The sequence below is a fragment of the Felis catus genome, chromosome B3 (assembly GCF_018350175.1).
Source record: "Felis catus isolate Fca126 chromosome B3, F.catus_Fca126_mat1.0, whole genome shotgun sequence".
NCBI lineage: Eukaryota > Metazoa > Chordata > Mammalia > Carnivora > Felidae > Felis > Felis catus.
Window position 1 is genome coordinate 74703854 of NC_058373.1, and position 26283 is coordinate 74730136.

A 26283-nucleotide genomic window follows, 5' to 3' on the forward strand; every position below is an offset into this window, starting at 1 on the left:
ACTTTCTGATAAAAAATAGCCATACGATAATGATTAAATTTACTTCAAAGTATTTTTGTATATAGCCAGTTAGACTTGATAAAATATGAGTTCAGTGACTATTCCATTTAAGATGATGGAAACTGTTGGGGCGCCTGGGTGGCGCAGTCGGTTAAGCGTCCGACTTCAGCCAGGTCATGATCTCGTGGTCCGTGAGTTCGAGCCCCGCGTCAGGCTCTGGGCTGATGGCTCGGAGCCTGGAGCCTGTTTCCGATTCTGCGTCTCCCTCTCTCTCTGCCCCTCCCCCGTTCATGCTCTGTCTCTCTCTGTCCCAAAAATAAATAAAAACGTTGAAAAAAAAATTAAAAAAAATGATGGAAACTGCAAAAAGTCAGATGGTAAATGTCACACTGCAAGGAGTAATTAGCATTTTGATGGATGTAAAAAAAAAAAAACCCTTCCAGCTGATTCTGTGCAGTTATCTTAAGAAGGTGTTTAAAGTATGGTTTAAATTATGCAATTTTTAGTAATCTTTTATTTGAATATAGTATTGGTATACACAGTTATGGGCTAATTTTTAGGATACACGTCCTTATTTTAGTCAACATTTTGTGTGGAGTTTTGTGTAATGTTGGAGTATCAACATAAGAAAATGAGAGTGCCTAGGTGGCTCAGTCACTTAAGTGACTCTTGATTTTGGCTCAGGTCATGATCTCACGATTTGGTTCATGGGATGGAGCCCCGAGTGGGGCTCTGTGCTGACAGCACATAGCTTGCTTAGGATTCTCTTTCTCCCTCTCTCTCTGCCCCTCCCCGACTTGCATGCATGCATGAGTGCACTCTCTCTCTTGAAATAAACATTAAGAAAAGAAAGATATTTAAAAAAAAAAAAAGATGAGAACAGTGGTCTGTAATTCAGTGGGGTTTGGTTGTAGCCTAAGGGTTTAAGAGAAGAATGTTGGCTGTCCATAGGCCCTTGGATTGCTTCCATTTCTTGGCCATCGTGAATAACGGTGCTGTGAATGTGAGTGTTTGGTCGCTATTTTTAAGCAAGCAAATCTTTATTTTTTTCTTCCTTCAAGTACTTGTATGGTTTCATTTTTTTGCTTTTAGATATTTGATTCGTTTGAGGTTTATTGTGGCTTACAGTGCAAGGAGTAGGTCCAATTTTATCTTTTTTCCCCCAAATGACTACTATCTCGTTGTTCCAATAGCATCTATTGAAAATTCATTGTTTCTCAGTGATTTGAGATGCCACCTTTATCATGTATTAAATCAAGCTTTGTATTGAATTTCAATTCTGTCCCTTTGGTCTCCCTGCCCTACACATAGCACTGACATACAGTTTTAGAGTCTACTTTAATACCTAGTAGGGGAATCTCTGGTAGGGTGAAGAGTAGAGAGCTTTGCCCTGAGAAGAGATATGTCTTTCCACCCTTCTCCCAGGTGGTGGGGGGAGGAGAAATGAGGGAATGGATGGCCGGGAGGAAGGAAGTAGCTCATCCTGATCTCCAGAGTGGTGTGGGAGGGGTTAATTTGTCCTAGGGAAGAACCCCATTTTCCTGGAGGAGCCCAGACTCTGTCCTGGCATGTGCTTGTTGTGTACCGAATGATGTTTAATGAACCCATGAAAAGTCAGTTAATTCCACTCTAGACATGGACATTTATTAAGGCTCTGGCCACCCCCTCTGGAGCCGCCCAGAGCAGAATCAGTCACAGCGGCGTCCAGGTCTGGTTCTGCTGCTTGAAGCGTTCCATTGTTCTGGTTATCCAGTTCACGAAGCTGGACACCCTGGTGAAGACTGCGGGAGGAATCCCCCTGCTGTCTCCATAGGAGACAATCCCCTCGGCCACATTGTTACATATCAGGGGGCCTCCGGAGTCCCCCTGTGGACAAGGAGAGGAAAAGACCTTAAACCAGACCTCTGGGCTCCTGCTGCCCTAAGGCCTGGCTCTCAGAGAAAGCAGGGGCGAGTGGGGGGAGGATGGAAGGGCGGTGGAAATATGGAAGTCAGCCTTCCGGTCTTTCCATGGTTGGGCTTCAGGCCTGGCTAGAGTTACTGTCTCTAGCTCAACCCAAGTCAAGGTGCCTTTGCCTTCTCCAGGAAAACACTGCACACGTGTATGTTGTGTGCCCAGTGCTCCTCCCGTTACCCTAGAGACCAGATTGATGGGAAAAGACCCTACCTCCCTCTGCTCTGACCCCTCCAGACTGACGCCGTGGGGAATAGCCTGTTTCGACCGCCCAGCCTGTCAGGCAGTATTGGCAGATGCCCATGGCCTTACCAGGAAGGCGGACTTCCTCGAACTTGGGTTTCCCACACAAATTTGTGTTTGGCCGGTGTAGAAACTGAAGCGATCGCGACACCTGCTATCCCTCTGCACGGTTAGCTGCACCTCATGGAGTCTGTTTGTACTCCTGCTCAGGCTCACCAGGCCCCAGCCTGCCACGGTGCACACGGCCCCAGGTCTCAGTCTGGCCTGTGCCTGAGGCAGAGACACTGTCCTCACAGCTTCACTCTGTTGGATTCTGTTTTCCAGCTGGCAGGAGAAGGGGAGGGGGCACTCAGGGGCGGTGTGTGCAGCACACCGTGCCCACCCTGCGGCTCTGCCCCTGCCTCCTCCTCGGCCTCCCAGGATGGCCAGGCCCCCCTGCACTGGGAGTGGACTGGCTCAGCAGGAGAACTGGAGGGTCGGGTGGGCCGTACCTGCAGTAACATGATGTCATTCACGTTGCTCTGTTGATTGTATTCAGGGTGGCGGATGGCTCTGAGCACAGATCTGTGCTGCTGGGTTCTTTCCTCCCTCCTGATGTTGTGGGCCCCCAGGATGACGGTGATAGGACTGCAAAGGAGAGGTGGCCTAGGGGTAGGTGTGAGCCTCAGGAGCTCAGCCCGCAGGCTCTGCAGGCCAGGTGGATGGCCCAGGGCGGCAAGACTGCAGCCGAGGGAACTGAGGGGACAGGAGGGTTTCAGGGGCCGAGTCCTCTGTGCTTCTCCTCAGCCCTGAGCTGAGGGTGGTGGGGGACGCAGAGACTGAGCCTTGCTTCCCCTGGAATAAGTTGAGAAATAGCTTGAACTCCTATTTTGAGCCCTACTGTGTGCTTTCATCTCCTCCTCCTACTCTTTTTGATCATGTCCTCCTTTTCTCTTCATTCACCCTGGCCCGTTCTCCACCCCCAAATCCCACTCGTCTCTTTTTCCCCTTTGTTGCTGGAAGCTTGCTTTCACATGGCTGGTCAGGGGCTCTCCTGGGCCTGCGGTACTGGCACACGAGCTGCTCACCTTCCCCAGCAGTGAGCTGCCGTCAGCACAAAGTCTTCTCTCACCAGGAAACCCCCGCAGGTGCTGTACCCCACTGGAGTCTGGATTATAAGAAAAGCCATGTAGGGGCGGGAATGAGGCCTGGCCTCTTGGCCTCCGATGATCTCCCCTGGAAGGAAGCATTGCGCACTTATCTCTGTGCTTGCTGACCCCGTGGTGTGGGCATCAGGGTGGTGGCTCCAGAAAGGCTGGCAGGTGAGGAGGCGGGAGACATGAGGGAGTGGAGGAGTTGCCGGTGAGAATTGGGTTTGCAGGGCACCACACGTTGGGGGAGGACTCCCGGGTTTGGCAGGAACCACTGCTGGCTCCCCATCCCAGACCTGAGCTCCCTCCCAGCTCCCCGGAGGATAGCTCTGGTTCCAGGCAGGGTCAGATTCAGGCTCCCACCATGAGGAGAGGTGGGCTGCTGCTGGGTGGCAAATCTGGAGCCCTCTGGGGTGGCCTCTTCCGAAGTTCCCTGGTACTTTCTTCCTCAGGGAGCTTCCCAGGTCCCTCTGAGGCCTCCTCAAGGTCAGTGCATGAGCAGCAGGGGACTGGTTTTTCAGATTCTAGACATGAGCTGATGGTATTGTTATTGCTGCATCCTTATTTCCTAGGCTCGGACACACGGACTGCAGAATGAATCTAGAGAGCACATGTATATCACGTGTCCTTTGTGCTGGCGGCAAGTCCAAGGGTTTCATGTACACCAACTAACTTAACTCTCATTGAACTCTAGGAGGTACACACTGGTATTCTTCCTAGTTTATAGATGAGGAATCTGAGGAACTGTGAATTCAAATAACTTGCCCAACAGTACAGAGTTAGGAAGTGTCTAGGCAGTCTGGCTCTAGGGTCTGTGAGAGGGGTCGGGCCTGAGGTTGGGGGTGGTCACTTACCTGCCCCAGCCCCGGGGGGTAGGAGAAAGGCCATCAGGAACAGGAGCAGCTGCATCTTCTTGGGAAGACTGCCCCAGTCAGATGCCGCTGCCGCTCTCACTTGCCAGACTTGTACCCCCCAAGAGAGGAAGGAAGTCTGGGGGTGGGGGCTCAAGAACAGTCCCATACTCCTGCTGGTGTGACAGGTTTCGTCACCTGTGGCTGCCCAGGAAGCTTGCCCACCAACTGCCGGTGATGTGGGGGGAAGAGAATAGTCCAAGCCAACGCTGTCCTGCACAGCTGCTGAGTCAGTGCTGGCAGCACAAATGGGCACCTGGGGTGACAGGGAAGGGGGCTTGGGGCCCTGTGTCCCAGAACCCTAAACCCACCAAATTCAGTAATATCCCAACAAGGCAGGAAAACTGGTAGCTGCCTATCTCCTCTGTTTCCTGCCTTTCCAGGATGAGAGCCTCAGTCCTTTGGCACTTGAGTTCTTTAAATGAATGCACATTTCCTAGATTGCTTATTTATTTATTTTAATTTTCTTTAGGGAGAAAGAGAGCGCATGAGAGTGGGAGAGAGGGGCAGAGAGAGGGGCTGTGTGTGGAGCCTGACGTGGGGCTAGATCCCATGACCCTGTGATCATGACCTGAGCCAAAATCAAGAGTTGGATGCTCAGCCAACTGAGCCATCTGGGCACCCTCTAGATTTCTTCTTTTTTTAAAAAAAATTTTTTTTCAACGTTTTTATTTATTTTTGGGACAGAGAGACAGAGCATGAACGGGGGAGGGGCAGAGAGAGAGGGAAACACAGAATTGGAAACAGGCTCCAGGCTCTGAGCCATCAGCCCAGAGCCGGACGCGGGGCTCCAACTCACGGACCGCGAGATCGTGACCTGGCTGAAGTCGGACGCTTAACTGACTGCGCCACCCAGGTGCCCCTAGATTTCTTCTTTAAGTCATACTTAGTAAGGTGGGGCCATGGGTGAATGAAAGATGGGTGTGGCGTGGTGGGGGGATGTGGTGAGGACACTAGGAATAAGTCAGAAGAGGAGGCCAAAGAGTGAAGAGGAAGCCTGCCTATCTTTACCCTTTGGTCCCTGGACCCCCTGCTGGCACCTTTGCTACTCCCACTTCTTTCTAGAGGTTGTGGAGGCAGATCAAATAGCTCCCTCTCTTGAGTGGGTAGAGTGCACTGCCAGGGAAGGAAAAGGGCAGGACAAGGCTCTGCCACTGATAATTACTTTCTCAGGGCACTTGAGCCCCAACAAACTCTCCGTGAAAATTATCACACAGTTGAGAATTTCTGTTTTCCTGCTTCCTACTTAAGGTGAGGACCTTTTTGTCCCAGAATGCTCCCTGCACACAGAAAAGACCTAGAGACTTAGTTTTGTTGAGAGCTGTCAGACCCTGGCTGAAAAACAGCGAAGATCCTTTTCATCCATGATATGAGTCCAATTAACTTAATCCCTGTTCTTTGCCCCCAGGGGCTTCTAACAAGGGAACTCATGCTTGCTGTGCTCCCTGTAACACATAAAGCACCACCTACAATACATAAAGAACATGCAGTCCACGTTGAGAAGAAGGCAGTACAGAGTAACACAGACACTCTTAAAAATACTTAGAAGATTCTGTGCGTGCACAGAAAAACATTGTAATATAGCATAATTTTTGCAAAAATGTCAGAATTAAAAACTAATACAATTCTCAAACTTTTATGGATATGATGGCCCCATTTTAACGTCTTATGAAAATTAAGAATCCTCTCCTTATATACAAATATACATGATTTTCACAGCTGCAAAGAACTTCATCCTTCTCTGATACATGCTTAATGATGGCAACCTTGTGAAATTTCTTTCTGCATCTAGAAAGAACTGTGTAGAGAAAAGAGAAACTATTATAAGGGCTTTATTAGTGCCTTAGCTTTTGGGACAATTTTAATTTATTGCTACTTAAATGTTTTCAACACTTTAAAAGCATTAGTCTATGGGAATGCAAGCTGGTGCATCCACTCTGGAAAACAGTATGGAGGTTCCTCAAAAAACTAAAAATAGTTTTTTTTTTTTATGACTATGACTCAGTTTTTTATGACCCAGCAATTGCACTACTGGGCATTTATCCAGGGGATACAGGTGTGCTGTTTCGAAGGGACACATGCACCCCCATGTTTATAGCAGCACTATCAACAATAGCCAAAGTATGCAAAGAGCTCAACTGTCCACCGATGGATGAATGGATAAAGAAGATGTGGTATATATATTCAATGGAGTATTACTCAGCAATCAAAAAGAATGAAATCTTGCCATTTGCAACTACATGGATGGAACTGGAGGGTATTATGCTAAGTGAAATCAGTCAGAGAAAGACAAAAATCATATGATTTCACTCATATGAGGACTTTAAGAGGCAAAACAGATGGACATAAGGGAAGGGAAACAAAAATAATATAAAAACAGGGAGGGGGACAAAACATAAGAGACTCTTAAATATGGAGAACAAACAGAGGGTTACTGGAGGGCTTGTGGGAGGGAGGGATTGGCTAAATGGGTAAAGGGCATTAAGGAATCTACTCCTGAAATCATTGCTTCGCTATATGCTAACTAATTTGGATGTAAATTTTATTTATTTTTTTTTATTTTTTATTTTTTAGAAAATTTTTTAATGTTTATTTATTTCTGAGACAGGGAGAGACAGAGCATGAACAGGGGAGGGTCAGAGAGAGGGAGACACAGAATATGAAGCAGGCTCCAGGCTCTGAGCTGTCAGCACAGAGCCCGACGCGGGGCTAGAACTCACGGACCGCAAGATCATGACCTGAGCTGAAGTCGGCCGCCCAACTGACTGAGCCACCCAGGCGCCCCTGGATGTAAATTTTAAAAAATAAAAAAATAAAGTTAAAAACAAACAAACAAACAAACAAACAAACAAACAGTCTAACTCTTTTAAAAAGGGGAAAAGGATAAAGACCAGCCTGAGGGAAAAAGGGGAGTAAAATGTATGCTCCCAATGATCTACATAGAAATGTGGACAGAAGAGTTCATGAACAGCGACCTAGGATTTCATGCCAACCTTCCCACGAGAAACAACCCCAAGCAAACCTGTTCAAAATATCCCAAACCTTATAAGCCTCAAAGAACTGCCAATGCAGGAGTGTTTATCACGCTAAAAAGGAAGGAGTAATGGGCATTAGGTGGCTACTATTGTTCTGAGGGAATTTACTGAACCTACAAAATTCAAAGCTCTGCTTTGATGGCCACATAAGGTGAAGGGTGTAGAAATCAAAGACCAAAACCCACACAACCAGGTCCAACCAGAGACACTCCTCACAATGAGCTGGGGCATAAAAAGTCTATACTCTCAAAGTAACAAAGAAGAGGTAATGAGCTCATCCTTGCAAGTGATTTAATGAAAGATTGGAATTACTTGGACCTTTCATAGAATCTCAGACCTTGAACTTGCATTGATGTGGTTATGGACTGTGTCCCAAAGTGCCTGATGGAATCAAATGCAAATCTAGAGGAAATTCACTTAATTCCAGGGTTTGATTTATACCTAAAAATTATTTTTCAAGTAGAATGACAAGCATATAGTCAAGTATAAACAAGAGGATAAGCAAAGAGATAAGACAACGGAAGTAGGAAATGATAGACAATAAGAACAGAGAACAAATTTAATTATTGGGATAAGTGGATTCGAATAATAAAATATAGATAATAAGACAATTATGCCGAAATAAAAACAAGCTTTAAAAAAGCTGCAGGGAACATGAACCTTAAAAAAAGTGACATAACATTTGAAAAAGTGAAAAATGTAATAACCAAAATTAAAGTCACAGTGAAAAATGTAATAACCAAAATTAAAGTCACAGTGGAAAAACTTAATAACAGATTAGACAAAGCTAAAGAGAATTACTAACCTGAAATGGCTCAGAAAAAAGTGTTAAGAAAGGAACATAGACAGACCTAAAGATAAAAATATAGAAAATAATAGAATTAGAAGATTGTACATATATTTACTTGGAATTCTAGAGGAAGAAGAAAAAACAAGAGGTCATATAAAATAGAATAGTGGCTGAGATTTTTAAAAAGTTGATGGAAAATATCCAACTAGAGGTTAAAAAAAAACTTCAAGCAGAATAATACAAAGAAATTGATACCTAGAAATCATTGTCTTAAAGAAATGGCAGAAATCTTTAAAAAAATTTTTTTTTATTAATTTATTAAGTCAGCTCCATGCCCAATGTGGGGCTTGAACTCTCAACCCTGAGATCAAGTGTTGCATACTCCATTGACTGAGCCAGCCAGGCGCCCCAAGAAATGGCAGAAATCTTAAGAACAATCAGAGAAAGAAAGATTACTTTCAAATTAATACTGGATTTGAGGCTGACTCCTTAGCAGCAGCAATGAGTGAATACTCTCCAGGAAGAAACAACTTCATAGTCATTTGGGAAGATTTTAAAAACACATCCTTTCTTAAAAAAAATTTTTTTTAAGGTTTTATTTTACTTTTGAGAGAGAGAGAGAGAGAGAGAGAGAGCGAACAGGGGAGGGGCAGAGAGAGAGGGAGACAGAATCTAAAGCAGTCTCCAGGCTCTGAGCCGTCTGCACAGAGCCCAATGTGGGGCTTGAACTCACAAACCATGAAATCATGACCTGAGCTGAAGTCGGAGGCTTAACTGACTGAGCCACCCAGGTGCCCCTAAAAACCAAAACTTTTAGAAGATAAGATAGAAGAATTAATTTTTTTACAAACTTAAGGTAGGGAAAAAAAAACTTGAAATAGGACATAAAAAGCCCTAATATAATTACAAAGGAAAAAAATAAATTGATCTATATAAAAATTTCAGAAATTCTGACCACTAAAGCCACTATTAGCATAGTGAAAAGTAAAGCAACAGAATGGAAGAAGATATTATCAATAACTGAGAAAGGGTTTGTATTTGGGAGATACATGTGTGCATATTTGTATATAAAAATCATATTTATATATAAGCCATTGGAAAACCATTATGTAATTTTGAAAATCTACATGAAATTGACAAATCCTCAGAAAGTTTAACTTAATGAAACATATTCAAGAAATTTGCATTTTCTTATAAACACTAAATAAATCGTTCAGTTGTCAAAAATATTCCATTAAGGGCAGCTATAGACTCATATGGCTTCACTGGAAATCTCTACAAAATATTCAAAGAATACTACACAATTTCTTCTAGAGAGTAGATGGCACCTATCTCCTTTATGAGACTAGCAAAATGTTGAGGCCAAGCCCAATGAAGACAATACGGGAAAGAAACATTACAGGCCGTATCAGTTCAGAATATTGATGCAAACCAAATCAACCAATTAGTAAAAAGATACCATGACCTTCCTAGGAATGGGGAGGGATTTCATTCAAAACTCAGTTGCTGAAACACGTCACATTGATTGATGGAACAAGAAACATATGAATCTTCACTTGAAGCAAACCAAGGAAAACATTTGCCAAAATTCACCCTCATTATTAAAAAAAAATTTTGGTAATCTATGAATAGAAATGATGGCTTTAATCCGGTAAAAATTATCCACAAAAATCTCACAGCAGTCCTTATACTTAAGGGTGAAATGTTGAATTCTTTTTGTTCAAGAGCAAAACAATACAAGGACACATGAGTACCCATAATTATCATTTCTCTTCAACATCAGACTGGAGATTTTAGCGAGTGCAGTTAGGCAGGAAATAGAAGTGAAAGTTATGGGGAACAGGAAAGAAGAAACAAAACTGTCATTGTTTGAAGATGTGATAGTGTACATAGAGAATGCCAAAGAATGGACAGATAGATTACCGTAATTAATAAGATAGTTTAACAGATTTGTTAGACACAAAATCAATTTAAAAATTAATCACATTTCTGGGGTGCCTCGGTGGCTCAGTTGGTTAAGTGTCTGACTCTTGATTTCCACTCAGGTCATGGTCTCACGGTTTGTGAATTCGAGCCCTGCATCTGGCTCTTGCTCTGTCTGCCTACCTCTCTCTGCCTCGCCCTCACTCTCTCTCTCAAAATAAGTAAATAAATATTAAAAATTAATCACATTTCAATATAGATAGCAATACTGTTAGGAAATGAAATTTTGGAAAAGGTAATATTTAAATGGCATGAAAATGATCAAATAACTAAACACAAATCTAAAACAAGATGTGCAAGATGTCTTTGGTGAAAATTATAACATTGCATTAAGAGACACTTGACAAAACCCAAACACAGAGAGATTCTATGTTTGTGGATTGGAAGACTAAATTAAAAAAATTTTTTTTTAACGTTTATTTATTTTTGGGACAGAGAGAGACAGAGCATGAACGGGGGAGGGGCAGAGAGAGAGGGAGACACAGAATTGGAAGCAGGCTCCAGGCTCTGAGCCATCAGCCCAGAGCCTGACGCGGGGCTTGAACTCACGGACCGCGAGATCATGACCTGAGCCGAAGTCAGACGCTTAACCGACTGAGCCACCCAGGCGCCCCTAGAAGACTAAATTTTATAAAAATATCAATTCTCTAAAAGTGATCTGTAGATTCATTGTACTCAAGAAGTATTTCATACAGCTTAATCAGTTCTAAACATGTGTGGAAAAACAAATGGCTAATAGCCAAGACGCTCTTGAAGAATAAGATGGGAGGTCATGCTTTTAGCAAATAAAGCCATAGTAAGGAAGATGGTGTGGTAGCGATATGGGCACAGGAACATAGACTGATGGTCTGGGAATAGAGATCCCATACACATTTGGGCACTGACATACACATATGGACACATGTGATATATGGACACTTGATTTATAATGGAGTTTGAATGGCAAAGCAGTGGGGAAAAGACTATTTTCTTGTTTCTCCCTGATAGACACAGCCAGGACAATAGATGTCTTTATGGTGTCCCATAGACACCCCCCAAAATAAAACATGACCTTTATCACATACCATATCCAAAAATCCATTTTCAGTGGATTATGGATCCGAGTATAAATAAAGATTTGAAAATATAATATAACAATATCGTCACAATAGGTAAAAATTTTAAATCATATGCATAAAAACACTAATCATAAAGAAAAGGATTGATGAACTGATACATTAAAATCAAGAGGAAACAAAGACAATAGGTAGAGGGGGCAAAGATGCTTATAACACACATAGCACTTACATTCCAATTATGTAAAGAACTTCTATAAATTGATAAGAAAAAGACAATTCAATAGAATAATGGGCAAAAGACTTGAACAGCTTCATCTCGAAAAAGAAAACATCGAAGTGGCCAACACACATATGAAAAGATGTTACTCTCAGTAGATACCAGAGAACCAACCAGTTTAAATCACAGGGAGATACCGGTTACAGTCATCAGGTTGGCTCTTTTCCTAAGTATATATTCTAGAGAAGCATATGAACATTTCCACCAGATACATGTCCAAGAAGGTCATAGCAGCGTTATTCATGAAAGCCCCAGACTGGAAACAGCAGTAAGACTCATCAACAGCAGCACAAACATCAAATCGTGGTATAGTTATATAATGGAATATTGCATATCAATGAAAATAACTAATACCACATGCAGTCCCACAAATAAATCTTACAGACGTAATGTTGAGAGAAAAGTCCCTGAAGGATTACATTCACTGTGAAAATGAAACTATTTTGGATAGAAATGCGTCCATAGGGGGTAAGGGCATGATGCAAAGCAGGGAAGTGGTTATCACAAAAGTCACAACAGTAAGTTATTTCTGGGGTTGGAGGGCAGAGAGAGTATTTTTAGCAGGAAGAGACACATGGGGGCTTTCTGAAATTTGGCCAGCATTCTTAAGTGTATGTATATTTCATGTGTGTATATTTTGCAATAAAAATTTCTTTTTTTATTAAAAAAATTTTTTTTAACATTTATTTATTTTTGAGAGAGACAGAGACAGAATGCGAGTGGGTTATGGGCAGAGAGAGAGGGAGACAAAGAATCCGAAGCAGGCTCCAGGCTCTGAGCTGTCAGCACAGAGCCCGACGCGGGGCTCGAACTCACCAGCTGTGAGATCATGACCTGAGCCGAAGTCGGATGCTCAGCCGACTGAGCCACCCAGGCGCCCCTGCAATAAGAATTTCTTAAAAGTCGGTTTTCCAGTGGTTGGGGAGTAGAGAGACCATTTGGACAGAGAATGGAATGTCAGAGAATAAATGGGGGCACATATTTTTTTTAATGTTTTGATTTTCCCTTTTAATAAAAATTGTGATATTTGAACAAACATGACTCTGGTACATTTCACAATATTCCTAGCTGGTTACATCTACATTTGACTGTTTTATTACATTTCCGTCAGTTACAATTTTTTTCTCCTCTGGGATATTGGGACATTAAAGTAGGATGTCTCCCACCTCCTCCCTGGGCCCCATATACCGCCAAAATGCAAAGCTCTGGGCAGGCAGTTGCCTGCTGAGGCTGGGACACTTCCTCTCCCTCCCTTTGATGCTGCTCTGGTCAGAAACCAATCTGGTTGCCCTTGGCATTGTAGGAGACCAGTGTACTACTGAGAAGTTCCGGACATTCTTAGGGTTGCCCTAATATCACAGTTAGAAGGACAGACTAGAAGCTCCTTGGGAAGTTTCTACTGATGAGCTGGTGATTGTTTTATGGAGTGCCAGCCCTGGGAGAAGTCTGTTTCTTCACTATTGTCTTCCCACCACACATGTCTGCTGGGAGTGAGGCACTTTCTTGTAAAGAACTGGCCCTTGTTTTGGTCTAGTAGGAAAGAGCAGGTGACAAAGGAAAGTCAATGGGATCTGCATACAATCTCCCCATCAGCGTAGTTTGAGGGAAAGAAGGATCCAGAAACCCTGGATGTGGCAGAGGAAGACTTGAAAAGAGGCTCAAGGCCTTCAGTGTCTCCTGGAAGAAAAGCATGCTAGTGAGATGGAGTGACTGGCCCTGGGGCCTTGGGTAAATGTGAGAAAGAGGTGGAGGTGGACATATACCTTGAGACTCTCTTCCCAATTGCTCAGGCCATCCAACTATTCAACAATAGGAGCTCAGTAATATTAATTCTGATATATTCATGGAATGAAATACTATCTGGCCATTAAATAGCGTGTTTTGGAAGACTGCTTAGTGGCATGGAGCACTTTGCATCACCTAATAGTAAGTGGAAAAAGTAGAATATGATGTGGTGTATGCAATTTGATACTAATTCTGTTTAAAAAGAGCAACAGCCAGAATAATCATTTTATGACTCTTTTTTTTCCACCTTTATATTATCCATTTTTTTCTGTCATCAGTGTGTATTAGTTTTATAGGCAGAACAAAATTTAGGGCCCATGATCCTTATAAACAGCAAACACTATAACGAATTGTGGTAGAGGCGAGCTAGCAGTTTAGCAAAACAATTTCCTTTTCTTGCAGAGGACCTGGTTGAACCCAGTCATCCAGCCTCACTTGAGGTGAGGTGTGACTGTGTGATTACTGTAGCAAATGGGGTGTGAATGGAGATGGTGTTGTACCTTTCAGACCGGCCTATAACGAACCTCTACCTGGGTTCCACTTGGATGAACAAGAGGGACTTGAAAGACATCGTTAGGAACTTGAGCCTGGTTTCCTTAATCATGGGCATTTTGTCCCAGCTGGGATACTTGAGAGTAAAAAGGGGCATTACTCAGCAGGAACACTCATTTTGGACTGTGGGTGAGTGAGAAACAGGTTTCCATTGTGTGAGTCACTGAAATGCTAAAGTTTATCTGGTAGAGTAGTTAGGGTTGTCTTAACTAACACATGTGTCAACTTTTTTAAAAAAAAAATTTTTTTTTTCAACGTTTATTCATTTTTGGGACAGAGAGAGACAGAGCATGAACGGGGGAGGGTCAGAGAGAGAGGGAGACACAGAATCCGAAACAGGCTCCAGGCTCTGAGCCATCAGCCCAGAGCCTGACGCGGGGCTCGAACTCACGGACAGTGAGATCGTGACCTGGCTGAAGTCGGACGCTTAACCAACTGCGCCACTCAGGCGCCCCACTTTTTTTTTTTTTAATAGCTTGCCTATTAATGTTTTTGGCTTAGTTTTCTTTCTTTTGTTTCCTTAGCCTAGTTTTCTAGAGCGGTGGACAATGTAGATGTCAATGGCTGCATAATACATAATGTAAATGTGCCATATTTTACCATTTCTCCATTTTGGACATTAATAGTGATTCCAATCTGAGGTCCATTATTAAATAATGGTGTGATTAATGAACACCTTTTGAATAACTTTCCTACACATGTGCATGCACACACACACACACACACACACACACACACACTTTAAACCTTATATAGGATTAAGTTCTAGAAATAAAAATCACAAAAGCAAGAGAGAGAAATAGGTGTGAACTGACTTCAAAATTTTAAGGGAACGTCAATAGCAGCCCAGTCTTCATGATGCTACCGTCATTGTAAGGTAATAGTTTTTCTTCCTAACGTATGTCATACTGTGTCAAGTGCTTCTATCAGGTGTAAGGGAAAAACTGACCCATCAGGCTCTGTCTTTCAAGGTCACACACCTCTGCCTCTGGTGGTGGATGTCTTTGGTTACGCTGCCCTTGGCTCAACCTTGCATCCTGGGGCTCCATGGAGCTCTTCATGGCTGACTTTCTGAGGTCTCTACATTTCTTAGGTGTGATGGCTTCTCCTCAGAGTGTTGTTTTTTACTGCTGTGCCCAGAGCTGTCCCCTGGTCATCACCTTCTACTGTTCTCTTGCTCACCTCCATACATGCATTCAGCTTTAATCTCACCTGTGCTGTTGCTTTGTGCTGTGAGCTCCAGGGAAGACTTGGCAGACGGACATAGGGACAGTCTTGTGTGAAACATTGGCTTTTATTTGCTTTTCACTTTTTTTTCAGTTTACTGGATTTTGTTTTTCACATCTATGTGGTTTGTTTCCTTTTTAGTGAAGTTCTTTCTCTCTCTCTCTCTCTTTTTTTGAGAGAAAGAGAGAGAGAGTGCATGTGTGGGGGAGAGGGACAGATGAGAGAGAGAGAGAGAGAGAGAGAATCTTTTTTTTATTTTTATTAAAAAGATTTTTTTAATGTTTATTTATTTTTGAGACAGAGAGAGAGCATGAATGGGGGAGGGTCAGAGAGAGAGGGAGACACAGAATCCGAAACAGGCTCCAGGCTCTGAGCGGTCAGCACAGAGCCCGATGCGGGGCTTGAACTCACGGACTGCGAGATCATGACCTGAGCTGAAGTCGGACGCTTAACCGACTGAGCCACCCAGGCGCCCCAAGAGAGAGAATCTTAAGCAGGCTCCATGCCCAGTGCTGAACCCACCGAGAGATTGTGACTTGAGCCCAAATCAAGAGTCGGACACTTAACTGACTGAGCCACCCAGGTGCCCCAGTTCTTTCTCCTTTTGATATGGGTCCTACTTGATTCAGTGTTTGTCTAGTTGTTCAGCTATCGTGAATTTGTTCTGTCACATTCAACTCACTAGTTGTGGTGTTTGAAGGATATGGGACCCTAAAATAAGGTTATCTGGTCACAATGAACTATCTTCCACCTGAAATGTGGCATTTCATGGGTCTGTGGACTAAGGTTCATGTCTTCTACGTGTGAAATAAAAATAAGCCTGCCTCCTCTCCCTCTCTCCCTCCCTCACTTCTGGGCATGGCCTCTATCGTGCATAGATTACAAACCCGAGGACCTGTGAGTCTCCCACTTTCTTCCAACTTCACATTGCCCTTCTGGAACCAAACAAAGTCATGCCTGTGAAACTGTGATGTGCGATACAGATAAAGTTTAGGGATGTCAATTATTTTCAAGACAAGTTTTCTTGGGGCACCTAGGTGGCTCAGTCGGTTGAATGTCAGGCTTCGGCTCAGGTCATGATCTCATGGTTCATGAGTTCAAGCCCCATATCGGGCTCTGGGCTGATGGCAAAGAGCCTGCTATGGATCCTCTGTCCCCCTATCTCTGCTCCTCGCCAGCTCATCTCTGTCTCTCAAAAGTAAAATAAACATTAAAAAAAAAAAAAAAGAGAGAGAGAGAGACAAGCTTTCTTGTGGATTCTAAAAACAGATCCATTTATGCCAAACTGAACTGCTTGGTGGAAGGAGAGAAACCAGGGGAATTTAGGAGAGATGTCTCATCACTGTATGTTTCCCAGTGGCAGGAACAGAGCCCCTTATATGCTTGGCACAAAGAGATCAAATTTGATCTGGTGGATGGCAATGTGGTACTTTACAGTCCAACAGCCTGGAGCCGTCTGCCTCACAAAGCTGCCATAACCCAGGGTACCAGCAGGGGGAGTCTGGGTCCTGAGACTAGGCCAGGCTTAAAGGGGCTGAACTACTGAGTGAGTGACTCCATAGGCTATAGTAGCTAAGCTCCTGGGGGATGCTGGTTTGGACTGAGGGACTCAGCAGGTCCTACTCCTTGGGAGGTGGGTACTGGCTCCTCTGACAGGCATTGGGCGGGTTGGCAGCTCCAGGTGTGGCAGGATGGAAAACAGAGGCTGTTGTGGGATGGTCAGCCAGGGAGGAAGGTTAACTGAATTTAGTCCTGGGCCCTGGGCAGTGCAGAAAAGTGAAACCTGGGTGGGGCTGGGGCTGCATCTCAGCCTCCTAAGCTGCAGAAAGTCTTGGCTGTAGGAGAAACCTGCCCCCATTGCCCCAGAAAGACCCCCCCTGGAAACAGGAAATGGAATGCTTGTGGCATGGTCCCCTGGAGTTATTCCCTTTCTACTGACCAAATTGTGGGGTTGGTGATGGTGGTTGGCTTAGAGAAGTTATGGCATTTTTTATGGCCCAGAAAAGATAATTTTTGGGGAGAGAGGATTGTCCTTTTATAACAGCGTTTAGGCTGAACCCTTGCAGAGGGCTAAGCCCCAAAGAGGTGTTATTGAGGAACTGATGAGAAACTATGCAGCAAAGGGTTTAGGGAGGACCAAGGGCTGGGGGAGAAAGGAGAAAGCAAAACCTGGAATTGACAGCAGAAAACTTCCTGGGGCAGTGTTGCTGCATATTGAAAGTGGTTCAGTGAATAAATAAGACCGCAGCCATACTCGCTCTAGAGATCTATTTATTATGACCCTGCAATGCCCACTCCCCATCCCCCGAGCCCCAATGGGTTCTTGCCTCTGCCCCAGAAAAGGTGGCCAAGCACAGAGGACAGTTAGCCTCACGCCTGCTGAGAGAAGTGCTTCATTATTCTCTTTATCCAGGGCAGGAAGTGTGAGACCTTGTCGAAGACCCCTGGAGGTGTCCCATTCCCGTTTCCATAAGAGAAAGTCCCTTGGGCCACGTTGTTACATACGAGGGGTCCCCCAGAGTCCCCCTGTGGGCAGAGAGAGGAAGGACTGGGCTGGTGACCGCACTCCTGGTGGTCCTGCCCTCCCCATTGCCCTGGGGCTGGGGGTCTGTGTCAGGGGGCTGCATGGGAGATTGGGCCCTGGGCAGACCTTGTCCCCTCTCTCGGTCCCTGCACTCCATCCAGGCACTGACTGTTCTTTCCAGCACCACCCAGGCCAAACATTTCTCTCCAAACCTCAGGGAAACACAGGTGACAAGGCTGCTGTGAGGAGACTAAGCCTTCTTCCCCCAACAGGGGACCACTGGAAGGGGTGGGGAACTGAAGACTGGATTTGTAGACCCAGCTGTCCAGGCTCTCAGGCTGAGGCATGAAGGCACAGCCACTCCCATACCCCGGACATCCCTAGGTTCCTCAGCCCTGGGGCCTGTCTAGGTAGATGCCGGAAGCCTGACCTTGAAGCTGGTCTTCATCTTCTTCGGGTCTCCTACACAGATCTGGGTGGCCCCCATGTAATAGCCACGGAAGCGGGATCTGCACTCCCGATCCTCCTGCACGATCAGCTCTACCTCCTGCAGAGTGGTTGCTAGAGTGCCCATGGCCATGCGTCCCCAGCCGGCCACACTGCACACCTGTCCCGGCCTCACCCGGTCCTTGCCTTTGGGCAGGCCCAGGGGCCTCACAGCTGCAGTCAGCTTGGCCTTTTTCACCAGCTGATGGAAAGAAGCAAGAGGGGCCAGCTCAGTCAGTGGTCTCTGGGCCCAGGTACTCTATGCGGCTGCCCTGTCTTCCTTCTCCCCTGAGCCACTGAGACTGGTCAGGTGGCCAGGCCAGGTATGAAGGAGGGGACAGGTCCCAGTGGGAAAGGAGACAATGTGGACCCAGGAGAGCGAGGGCAGTGGGGAGGTCTCCTTACCTGCAGTAACATGATGTCGTTGGAGTAGTTCTTTGGATTATAGTCTGGGTGGGGGATGGCTCTTCTCACGGGGATGATCTGCTGGGTCTTCTCCTGCTTCTTGATGTTGTGGGCCCCCAGGGTGACGTTGATGGAGCTGTGCGGAGAGCAGAGTGGGCAAGGGGGTGTGGGGTCACAGGACACAGCTCTGCCCAGGAACCAGGAAGGGCAGGTGACAACCAGGGTGGGCAGGACTGGAGCCGAGGGGCACATAGAGGTGACAGATGGGTCCTGGATTCTCTTTTTTTCAATGGCACTGAGGGTAGGAGCTCTGGGAGCTCTCTTTTGCTCTCAAGCAATATCATGAAATTACTGTGAGTTTGCATTTTGGTGCTAGGGCATGCTTCCATCCTCCACTGCTGCTTTATTTGCCTGGTGTGGTCCATCTCTTCTCCACTGTGCCACTTACTCTCACATCTGATCCACCGACTCCAAAGCTCACCTGTCCTATGTGTCAGCCTTTCTCTGCCCCAGCCACACTCTCAGCTGGCTCCTTTGATGAGCTCTCATAGGCTTGAGTGACCAGGAGCCTCGGATGGCCCCCTGGGCTGCAGCCCTGGGGGGGAAGGGCAGGGGTCCCCCTAGGGGTCTTTGCCCCTCACCTTCCCAAGCAGTGAGCAGCCGTCAGAACAAAGTCCTCGTTCACAAGGGCACCGCCGCACCTCTTCTTGCTGTTCCCGACGAGAAACTGAACAAATACCATGTAGGGCCGAGAGTGGGGCTTGGCCTCATGGCCCCCGATGATCTCCTCTGAAAGAAAAGGCTGGTGGATGGGGTGACTGGGGGCAGCTGTGGTCAGGAGGGAAAGAGTAAGAAGGCGGTGACTGATGGTCTTCTAAGGTTCTCCTTGTAGCCGGAGGACCTTTCCTGAACCTCATGCCTCAGAACCCCCCTGAGAAGGGACAGTGCTTGTTCTCCACATCCTATTTCAGACAAGTGTGTGGGGGAGGTAAGATCTACCTTCAAGATGGTAGAATCTCAGAGGATCGTGGACAGGACTCCCCTGATGCCTTCTTTCTCAGTGAGTCCCCCCGGGCCCGTCTGAGCCTCTGCTAACATCCTGATGGGTGCCATTTTCTAATAAGCTACCTATGGCCTTAGGGAGTTGGATTCTCTAATATCCTCATGTTCCAGGGCCTCGCACACCCTAAGGTGTCAGTAGACGTTTTTAAGTTGCATGAATGAACAGCTTTCAATTAGCATTTGGCTGAGGTTGGATGGAGAGATAGGGCTGGTGGGATTCAAGGCCGCAGGAATCAGGGAGGGCATCGGCAAAGACAGTGGAGCAGCCGAGGGCCTAGGAAGGCAGGGGTGGGTGGCACTGACAATGGGTTACACGGGCCTGGGACTGAGGTTGGGGTACAGTCATCTAGCTGCTGCTGAGATCACCCTCCGTGGGCAGGATGGAGCAGGTGGAGAGCACTGAGAAATTTAATTGGCTTTTAAAGCTGAGTCCAGGGACAACACCCTCTACTGCAGCTGGTTGGTCTGAGCTTACCTTTCCTGGGTTGGAGCGAGCAATTTCAATGCCTGTGTTTTGTAGTTTCATATCTCCTACCAAATGTCTTTCTACAAACAACCCACTTTCCAAGCCATAAGAGAGAGGCTAACCCCTACCAAACGTTCTAGGGAGTACCCTTCCTGCTGGCCATCCTTGTTGAGTGTGTCTGTCGAGCATCAGACCTGTCAGTCTTGGTTTGAGATAGGAGCTGGGGCTCAGAAAATTCCTGGGTTCAAAGGAGGACAATCCAGGGCCGCACTGGGCAGAAGGGTCAGGACTTACAGGGGGCTTTGTGGGATGGGCTCAGGCCTCTGGAATGGGGCTGGTCACTCACCTGTCCTGGCCTCAAGGGGCAGCAGAAGGGCCAGCAAAAGCAGAAGTGGTTGCATCTTCCCTGAAGTTCTGCCCAGGTCAGAGCAGCCTGTCTTTCTTCCTTCCAGAAGTGAAGCCCCGAGGGGAATGAAGGACAGGTGGCTCACTGACCATCTAGGCCTCCTCGACTTGTGTTCCTGTAGAGCTGGGCGTCGTCATACAAAGTGGTTTTCTTGGGCTGGGTGACAACGGTACTGCCTCCACACTTGCACTCCCACTGCTGAGTCACGAGGTGAACGTGAGAAGAAATAACAAGAAAGTGACGGCTGGGACTGCAGCCCGCAGAAGGGCTGGTACCTCAGAAGCCACTCGGTGACTAAATCGAGACAAAAATGTCTTTCTTTCTCGGCTCTTGGCTCTTTTTCCATTCTGAGGAAACCGTGAATAATAACTGAGCTAGCTGGGTGCGGGGACATGAGAGGCATGGCTCCTGAGCTTGAGATGCTGATGGTCACCAGGGGCAGACCAAGAATCTGCGCTGAGTGTACCTTTCCCTTCAGTCTAAGCACACTCATCAATGGCAGACATTCAGCAAACCGCTTCTTTTCACGCTGCCTTCACTTAGGTGGGGGTTTTATTTTATTTTTTTGTTATTGTTTGCTTAAATGTTAATTTCTTTTGAGAGGGAGAGAGAATGAGTGGAGGAGGGGCAGAGAGTGAGGGGGAGGGAGAGAGAGAGAGAGAGAGAGAGAGAGAGAGAGAGAGAGAGAGAGAGAGATCCAGGCAGGCTTTGGGCTGTCAGCAAGGATCAGGACTGTGAGATCCTGACCTGAGCCGAAATGAAGGGTCAGATGCTTAACCACCTGAGCCACCCAGGTACCCTGAGGTGGGTGTTTTTAATTTTTTTTTATGTTTATTTATTTTTGATGGAGAGAGACAGAGCCTGAGTGGGGAAGGGGCAGATAGAGAGGGAGACACATTATCCACAGCAGGCTGTCAGCACAGAGCCTGATGTGGGGCTCAAACTCATGAGCAATGATATCGTGACCTGAGCCCAAGTCGCCCACTTAACTCACTGAGCCACCCAGGAGCCCCTAAGGTGGGTGTTTTTATATAAGAGACTTAGTGATGGTTGAAAAATGGGAGAAAAAATTTACTCGATAAGCTGTAAGCTATAGGACACCTTTGAAATAATAGGATACCTTTGAAACACAACTTTTTATTATAATTTTCCTTTGGAGACACACTCACACGTACACACACACACACACACGCACGCACGCATGCACACACATGCGAATCAGTGTGAGGTGGGAAGAGGCTGGATTAGACCAAGATGGAAGAGCACCTGAAGGTTATTCAAGCCCATGGAAGATGGGTTGCAGCACACCAGAGGGTGCGACCATGGCAAGGCTGTGACAGGCACTCGGGCTAGGCTGGGAATACTGAAGGGTCCTCTTGAAACTTCTCAGGCTCCAAGCTGCCACCCTGATTTGGGGAGGGAGTGCTGCATGGGGAGAGCTACAGCTCTCCAGAATCTTCTCGCCCATTTCTCTTAGGGTGGAGAAGTGGCCCCCTATCTCAGAGCTTCTGAGGTGGTCCTCCTTCCAAATGGATTTCTTTATGTTGCCATATTGAAGTAGGATGGGGTGGGAGTGTAGGTGTGGGAGGAGGTAGAGGGCAATATGGATGAGACAGAAGGGTGCTCTAGAAGAGGGTCATTTTTCCTGGGACAGTGTCTCCCTTTTCCCGATGGAGCTAACAGTCAGCCTGGCAGGGGGCTGTGGCGCTGGGAGGTGTATTTGGAAGGAGCCGGGTCTCAGTGCAGCAAAACTTTTTATTCTAGAGAATGTGAACCAATGGTCGCCATAACGAATGAATGTTGTTTTGGTGAATAAGGGAGGAATCTAATTTCCACTAGAGATGGAAGTTTATTAAGTCCCTGGCGGCCTCCTCTCCACCCCCTTTGCCTAGTGCAGTTCTGGCCTCTGCCCCAGAGAAGGTGGTTGCATTGATCCTGGAGGCGTCTGAGTCTGGTCCCGGTGGGCTGAAGTGTCTCATTATTTTTTCTATCCAGTGCATAAAGCCTGAAATCCTGGTGTAGACAAGTGGAGGTGTCCCACAGTGTTTTACACAGGAGACAATGCCCTGGGCCACGTTGTTGCACACAAGGGGGCCTCCGGAGTCTCCCTGTGGGCAGAGGGAGGAAAGGCTGAGCCAACCCTTCTTTGGTCCTGCCTCCCTGCTGTCCCTGGGGATAGGTGGTCTCTGTTAGGGGGCTGTGGGTGAGATCAGGGCCAGGGTAGGCCTGTGGCCTCACCTGGTCCTGGGGTTCCAGCCTGGTCCTTACACTCCCTTCCCTCTTCTCCCTCAGAAAACCTCTGCCCATAAGGAGCTGTGGGACAGTCTCTCACCCCTGCTACAGACACAGGGCCAGAGATGGGTTTGGATGGAAAGGCTGAAGACAGGGATATGGCTAGTTCTGACTGCCTCTTCTCAAAGCGCGGCTGTCCCAGGGCTGGGCATGGACAGTACTGGGGATCTCACCTGAAGGGCAGACTTCTTCCTTCTTGGGTTCCCCACACACATCTGGGTGGCGGGGTTATACAGGTGATGGTAGTGTGACATGCATTGCTCATCCTTCTGGATTTCAAGCTCTACCTCATGCAGTTTCTCTGCCCCAGAGGAGCTGTCCATTCTGAATTGTCCCCAGCCGGCCACACTGCACACCATCCCTGGCCTCACCCTCACGTTCCTTTTGGGCAGCTTGATGGGCCTCACGTTGGCATCCAGGCGGGCCTTTTTTGACAGCTGAGTGCCGGAGGAAAGGTATTGTAATCTACCGATAGTCACAAAGAGCCCCGGGACAGTCATGGCATTGCCATCTTCACAGCCCCGGGTCAAGTGGAAGGTCATACTGGGAAGGAGGGAGAAGCATGAGGTCCCAGGGAATGCAAAGCCCCCAGGAATAAAGTGCACAAGGACCAGTGGAGCGAGGGCCCTACCCGCAGTAACATGATGTCATTGAGGAAGGTTTCAGAAGTGTAGCCTGAGGGGCGGATGATTTGTCTCACGGGGATGCTTTGCTGGGTGCTCTCCTTCTTCTTGATGTTGTGGGCTCCCAGCGTCACAGTCATGGCGCTGCACACAGAGCAGGGTGGGGGGTGGGGTGACAGGAGGTACAGCCTCAAAGCCGTGGAAGGAACAGGACAGGACAGGAATTGGAGAGTAATTATAGGCAATGGGGCCCTGGGGCTGAGCATCTCTGTGCCCTCTGCTTCTTGGCAGCCCAGGCTGGGCGGAAGCTAACTTCACAGTTAACACCTGAGAGGTGTCACAGAAGGGCGGGGTTCCAGGCGTCCCTTCTTACCTTCCCCAGCAGTGAGCTGCTGTTAGCACAAAGTCCTCACGTACAAGGAAACCCCCGCACTGTTTCCAGGTTTTGTCTGGTTTGTAGATCCGGAGAAATGCCATGTAGGGACGAGAATGAGGGTTGGCTTCATGGCCCCCGATTATTTTCCCTGAAAGAAAAATTCTACCCTGCTTGCTGTGCTCATGAAGCCAAAGGCTGGATGCAGAGAAACTGCGGCAGGTGGGAGTCGGGGTGGTGGAGAGCGCAGTCCCTAGTAGCCAGCAGCAACCCAGAAGGCTTCCTTGGGCAGCCTTCCTGGCTTGCTACATGACCCGTGAGACTCACATCTTCCCTCTGACAAAGAGCAGAGGAGCCCTTGTTCCTTATTTCCTGCTGCAGACACATAGGGTGGCAGACAGAATTTGCATTTGGAGCAAGCAGTGAAATCCCCATGGATCCTGGAAAATCCTTTCCCTGAATGTACCTACGTCCTCTCTCCCCTTTTGTTTCCCAGACCTTAATGAACTGCTCCTCGTTTGTCATGTTTGGAACGTGAGCTCAAAATGCTCATGTATTGTGGGTTGCGTTTGATCTTTGCCAGAGCCCTGCACGTAGTAGGTGCTCAGTAAATGTCTTGGCCGCCTGAAACAATGGTTCTCGATGAGCCTCTCGATGAGGGCTGGTCATGGTTCTAAGTAGCAGGGAATACGGGGCCTGCCAAAGCCATTGTGCCCGTTGTGACTGACAAATTACCAGAGGGAACTTGAAACAAAAATGGTCCAACGTAAGTGTTATGGGGACCAGGATGCCACCAACTGTGAGATCAGCTGGGTCCTCGACTTCTTTCGTGGACAGCATAAGAGTGCCAAAGCTTGGAGAAATGAGTGAAGGTTGAGGGTAGATTTTAACACCTTGGGTTAGAAAGTTAGCAGGCGTTACTTTGACTACAGAAGCCAGTCCCCTTCTCCAAGCTGCCCTTTCCTGAGGCATTACTCATTTCTCATTCCTACCTTCCAACCTTCTTTCAGATGCCTTTGTAAAAGAACCCAATTTCCAGATTACTAGGTTAGGACCTGGGAAGTGGATGGTACCCACGGGCCCTCCTGGGGATCAGCCCCCTGCCCTGCCATTCCTGCTGAGGGTTCATCCCGCTTCAGATCTGCCCATCTCTGAGTGAGGTGGGCGGATCTGATGCGGGATGAACCCTCAGCAGGGCTTGGATGTGCCTGAGTGTAGCATGTAGGCAGGGCTGAGCCACGGTGGGATGGGGCTGGGCCTCTGCTGGTGGGGACAGTCACTCACCCGCTTCAGCCTTGAAGGCCAGAAGAAAGGTCAGCAAGAGCAGGAGCGGCTGCATCTTCTCAAGAAGGCTGCCCAGGTCGGAGCTTCTGGTGCCTCGTCCTAGTGTCCTCTCCCTGGTGTTCTTCTCTGGTGTTGTGGTATTTATCACATAAGGCTCCTCCCTCTGAGTGCCTCCTACTGCTGTCTGATCAAGTCCTGGACTGAGTGAAATAACTTATCAGTCACCATATTGGTATCCATAGCTCTTGACCACACCAGCTGAAAACAGGAACCACAGACTAGAGATGGGGTGGTTAAAAATGTCCCATCAGAGAGCAGCAAGTCCCTGAGCTGCAGAAATCTGAGCTTCATGATGATAGATCCAAGATGTTTCCTCTTCCTTGGCTCTCTTTAGCCCATCAGGACGATCTTTTATGGAGGCCCCTTTCGAGTGAGACTCAGGGGTATTGGGGGTGAGATTCCTTGCTTCTGGTGGAGGAGACAAAATCATCGGTGACCTGATAAGGATGATAAAGGCCATGGCTAGAGAGATGGACAGAATGAATGGTGTGGGAGTCATGTTGAAGAGGGCTTGGTCCAGTTACTAAAGAACTGAGTGGTTTATTATTATTTTTTTTTTAAATTTTTTTTCAACGTTTATTTATTTGTGGGACAGAGAGAGACAGAGCATGAACGGGGGAGGGGCAGAGAAAGAGGGAGACACAGAATCGGAAACAGGCTCCAGGCTCCAAGCCATCAGCCCAGAGCCTGACGCGGGGCTCGAACTCACAGACCGCGAGATCGTGACCTGGCTGAAGTCGGAGGCTTAACCGACTGCGCCACCCATGCGCCCCAAGAACTGAGTGGTTTAAAACAACAGCAGTGACACCACCAACACGACCATAACCACCACCACCATTTATTTTTTCCATGAATCTGCAAGTTGGTCAGGATTTAGCATGGAGAGCTCCCCTTTGCTCCCCTTGGTGTCAGGAGAGGCTTGAAGGTTGGAGGCTGGGATCACCTGAAGGCTCAGTTACCAGTGCCAGTGGTTGGTGCTGGTTGTCTACTGGCATGTCAGCTCCTCTCCATGAGGTCCTCTCATGTCGTCTTTGCATGGGCTTGTTTAGTCTTCCTTGCAACGTGATGGTTGGCTTTCCCAGAGGGAGGATGTCTCCCAAATCAAGCCAGGCAGAAGCTGTGTTCTTTCTTTACCAGACTTCGAAGTCATACGGCATCCATTCTACTAAATTCAGCTTCTTGGGGCAATCAAAAGCCTCCACCCATATTAAAAAGGAAGGGGCATAGAACCCACTTCTGAGGGGGAGGAGTGTTTCAGTCATGTCAGAAGAGCCTGCGGGATGGGAGACATACAATGTCAGTCATAGTAAAGGACAATCTGCCACACGACTTTAGGGGCAGGTGGAGTTGGTCAGAGG

The 26283-nt window shown here is 47.1% G+C and overlaps 3 protein-coding genes across 6 annotated transcripts; all 3 read right to left on the minus strand.

Annotated features, from left to right (window-relative positions):
* Positions 1-1622: 1622 nt before the first annotated feature.
* CTSG (cathepsin G) lies at positions 1623-4287 on the minus strand. The gene is made up of 5 exons (XM_003987569.4): positions 4181-4287; positions 3264-3411; positions 2688-2823; positions 2266-2520; positions 1623-1866 (listed from the first exon to the last, which is right to left on the minus strand). Exons 1-5 carry the CDS (start codon positions 4233-4235, stop codon positions 1693-1695), a joined length of 768 nt encoding a protein of 255 aa, XP_003987618.3. The 5' UTR covers positions 4236-4287; the 3' UTR covers positions 1623-1692.
* Positions 4288-17198: 12911 nt separating this feature from the next.
* GZMH (granzyme H) lies at positions 17199-20569 on the minus strand. 4 transcript variants are annotated; one of them, XM_045059736.1, is made up of 5 exons: positions 20234-20567; positions 19001-19160; positions 18360-18495; positions 17899-18156; positions 17199-17470 (listed from the first exon to the last, which is right to left on the minus strand). In XM_045059736.1, exons 1-5 carry the CDS (start codon positions 20286-20288, stop codon positions 17315-17317), a joined length of 765 nt encoding a protein of 254 aa, XP_044915671.1. In that variant the 5' UTR covers positions 20289-20567; the 3' UTR covers positions 17199-17314. The 4 variants fall into 4 exon arrangements, with proteins under 4 accessions (XP_044915671.1, XP_006932854.3, XP_044915672.1 ...); XM_006932792.4 differs by having other exon boundaries at positions 19001-19187; XM_045059737.1 differs by having other exon boundaries at positions 19001-19148; positions 20234-20560.
* Positions 20570-22030: 1461 nt separating this feature from the next.
* Positions 22031-25063, minus strand: LOC101099215 (granzyme B-like). The gene is made up of 5 exons (XM_006932791.4): positions 24866-25063; positions 23582-23732; positions 23217-23352; positions 22759-23022; positions 22031-22401 (listed from the first exon to the last, which is right to left on the minus strand). Exons 1-5 carry the CDS (start codon positions 24918-24920, stop codon positions 22129-22131), a joined length of 879 nt encoding a protein of 292 aa, XP_006932853.3. The 5' UTR covers positions 24921-25063; the 3' UTR covers positions 22031-22128.
* Between the last annotated feature and the right edge of the window lie 1220 nt (positions 25064-26283).